The sequence below is a fragment of the Solanum verrucosum genome, unplaced genomic scaffold (genome assembly GCF_900185275.1).
Source record: "Solanum verrucosum unplaced genomic scaffold, falcon-dt-bn FXZP01000182.1, whole genome shotgun sequence".
Taxonomy (NCBI): Eukaryota; Viridiplantae; Streptophyta; class Magnoliopsida; order Solanales; family Solanaceae; genus Solanum; species Solanum verrucosum.
This window is the reverse complement of record NW_026020378.1, coordinates 3230940-3234543: the sequence shown is the minus strand read 5'-3', so window position 1 is coordinate 3234543 and position 3604 is coordinate 3230940. Positions and strand designations below refer to the sequence as shown.

At 36.7% G+C, this 3604-nt stretch overlaps 1 protein-coding gene across 1 annotated transcript; it reads right to left on the bottom strand.

The window, feature by feature from the left end:
* Positions 1-2042: 2042 nt before the first annotated feature.
* On the bottom strand, positions 2043-2903 carry LOC125838886 (uncharacterized). Its single transcript, XM_049517902.1, has 2 exons — positions 2649-2903; positions 2043-2483 (listed from the first exon to the last, which is right to left on the bottom strand). The coding sequence occupies exons 1-2, from the start codon at positions 2901-2903 to the stop codon at positions 2043-2045; spliced, it is 696 nt and encodes a 231-aa protein (XP_049373859.1).
* Between the last annotated feature and the right edge of the window lie 701 nt (positions 2904-3604).

The following is a 3604-nucleotide window of genomic DNA, read 5'->3' as shown; positions in this document are numbered from 1 at the left end:
TGAGGGAAGGTGAACCACATCCCATGTGTGGTTTGATCTCAGAGCTGCTATCTCCTCTTGCATAGCTTTGGACCAACCTGGATGAAGAGAAGCTTGATAGTAACTGTTAGGTTCTGTGATATGGGAAACTGACTCTAGTAAGAGATGATTAGATGATGAAATCCCAGTAGGAGATAGACCAGTAGAGGTGATAGGGGCAGCAAAACATGATTCGAACACAGGAGTAAGAAAGATATTGTTGCAAAAATAATCCTAAAAATGAACAGGTAAAGTCCCTTTAGTCGATCTTTCTGATCTTCTTAAAGGGAGAGAACCAGTGGGCAAATTAGAATCAGTTACAAGAAATGTTTGAGGAGAAGGACAGTTTGGAGGTGAAGAGGAAGAATCTGGAGAATCTGAAGAGAAGGACTCTGGAGGAGGAATGTTAAGAACTGAAACATCAAAGGATGAATCAGTGACAGTAGAATACTGTGTATCAGGAGATGGAGTAGAGAAAATTGAAGTAGAATTAGGAGAAGTAACAGTGAAAGGAAATATAGCCTCAAAGAAAGAAACATCTCTGGATATGACTATTTTATGGCTATCCAATTCTAAGATTTTGTAACCCTTTTGATTTGAAGGATATCCAAGGAAAACACAGGCCTTAGCTCTTGGTTCAAATTTGCCCCTTCCATGAGAAATAGTACTAGCATAACATAAGCAACCAAAACACTTTAAAATGTCATAATTTGGTGTTTTCCCATGAAGTATTTGATAAGGTGTGTTTCCATGAAGCACTCTAGAAGGTAATCTATTTATTAGAAAAGTAGCAGTAAGGATGCACTCCCCCCAATAGGTTAAAGGAACCTGAGATTGAAACAAAAGAGCCCTAGCTATTTCAAGTAAATGTCTATGCTTTCTTTCAACAACGCCATTTTGTTGAGGGGTAGCAACACATGAAGTTTCATGCTAAATACCTTGTGAGTTGAAAAAATTGATGGCTACAATACTTTTGCCCAACTCCATTGCATTGTCTGATCTTATCCTCTTCACTTTAAGATTGAATTGCCTTTCTACCATATAAAAGAAGTTTTGTAAAACTGAAAAAACATTGTTTTTGGTGCTTAAGAGGTAAGTCCATGTTCCTCTACTATAGTCATCTACTATGGTAAGGAAGTATTTATAATTATCATGTGTAGATACTTTGTAGGGTCCCCAAGTATCTATATGAGTAAGATCAAAAAGTGACTTAGTTGATATATGACTGATAGGGAAAGTTGGTCTTGACTGCCTTGCCTTAGGACAAATGTCACAAAAACAATCAGAATTAGAAGGAATTGAAATGAAACTGACATTCTTCATTGATGAGAAAGGTAGATGGCCCAATCTGATGTGCCATAACTTTACATTAGGTGTAGTACTACTACAATTTGGTAAAGAAAAAGAACTAGCATTACTGAAACAGGGAAAGGAAGCTGAAGAACTATTAGAAACTATAGAAGGTAAAACAGCTTTGTTCTTGCTGAAATTGAAAACAGACTCTTTGACTTTAGGCTTGAGCAGATATAGACCTTCTGAAACTTCACCAAAAACTTGAAGCCTCCTCATTGAAAGGCCCTGCAACACAAAATGATTAAGAGTAAAGAGCAGTGTGCAAGAAAATTGACTGCAAAATTTATGCACAGACATAAGATTATATTTGAAACTAGGAACGTACAACACATTTTCTAAAATGAGATCAGAAAACAGAGATACAGTCCCAATATGAGTGACAAGAATAGTTTGACAATTAGGAAGATTAATAGTCAAGGGAGGAGTAAGAGAAGATAATGATCTGAAAGAAGTTGAATCAAAACACATATGTTCAGAAGCACCTAAATCTATGATCCAGGTGCTGGAGTTAGTCACAGAAAAACATGAACCAAGATATTTAATAATCGTACCAGCTACTGCATTAGCATTGATCTCCATCCCTGAATTGGTACCCTCTTCCATCTTCATGTGTTTGAACATCTTCACAAACTGATTGTATTGTTCCTGGGAGTAATTTTGATTTGAAATATCTATCCAAAATTTTGTTTGTTGTCTGTTTCTTCCATAGTCATGACTCCATTTCCCCTAATTTGATCTCCATTTCCCTTTACCTGATTATTGAAACCCTTCTCATGTGTAAACTGAAAATCATCTGGAAAACCAATGAGTCTGAAACAGTTAAGTTCCACATGTCCAGTTTTCCCACAATAAGTGCAGGTGACATTGGGGTTGTATTTTGTTTTCTTGCCTTTGAATTTTGGATTCTGGTTCTGTTTGGGAAATCCTTGTAGCTGTGTCTGTTGAGATCCAGTAGGTGCAGGTCTGGGGTAAACATTTCCAAATTTGCTTGAAGAAGCCATAAATCTCTGACCCTGTTTAGAGACTCTATATTGATGTGAATTTCCAACCATAAAGGCAGATGAATCAGGATTGACAGTAGAATTTACATAAGATTCTCTTTGATTTTCATCCTACAGAATCAAAGAATATGCAAGATTAATATCAGGCAAAGGATTGATCATCAATATATTACCCCTAGCTTGTGAATAAGTGTCATTCAATCCCATAAAGAATTGCATGAGTCTCTCATCTCCCAAAGATTTCTGTAACTTTTGTTTCCCTTCACATATGCACACACAGTTGCACTTGACATTAGTATTAAGGGAATCCAGTTCATCCCATAGTCTTTTCAATTTGGTGAAGTATCCTGCAATGTTAGATGTGCCTTGAATTAACTTGTTGAGCTCCTTTTGCAGGTGATACAACTTCGCACCATTAGACTGACCAAATCTGTGTTCCAAGCTCATCCATAGCTCTCTCACAGTTCTCGAGTAAATCACATTGTCTGCGATTTTCTTTGACAATGAATTCAAGATCCACGAGGTCACCATGTCATTGCATCTATTCCAAGCCTACAGATCTGGAGAATCATCAGCTGGTATTGGTTGTGCTCCGATGATAAATCCCAGCTTGTTTTTAGCTGACAAGGCAATAAGAACACATCTCTTCCAGCCTTGATAACCCTTTCCATCAAAAGGGTTATTCACGATAGTCATACCAGGTGCATCAGAAGCATAAAGATGATAAGGGTGATTGTGATCAATCACTGATGTGTTACTAGTGATTGTTTGGGTGGTAGTGACTGTGGCAGTTGTTTCTTCTGTCATTGCTCAAACGAGATTTAGGGTTGATCAATTGATTTGCTGCTCTGATACCATGTAGAAAATTGAAGAGCAGTAATTGAGAAATTTTCTCGTTGTATTTCTCTGTACAGAATACATGTCCTTATATAAGATTGAAAAATAATAAATAAATTAAGATATTCTAAATACAAATATATTTGTCTAAATCCTATTGGTTGTCTATGTAACTTCTATAACAACTTTTATTCCTTTCTATGCTGGCATTGTGCTTCTCACGTGACTTGGTGGAAACTTCTAGGTTCCTTTGCGGTGGATGGTTAGGATTTAATCTCTTAAATGTATGGCTGCAATTAGATCTCTTCTATGATATAGCTTGATGATTGTGAGTCTAAATTCAGACCATGATACTTTTTCTTCTTCATCTCTAAAGATGGAGAAGATAAAATTGG

Bases quoted from the DNA above. Each gene is read 5' to 3' on its own strand.
- LOC125838886 (XM_049517902.1), bottom strand. From the start codon at position 2,903: ATGGTGACCTCGTGGATCTTGAATTCATTGTCAAAGAAAATCGCAGAC. The intron at 2,484-2,648 runs GTGTGCATATGT...TTGATTCTGTAG, and splicing joins CTAATGTCAAGTGCAACTGT to GATGAAAATCAAAGAGAATC.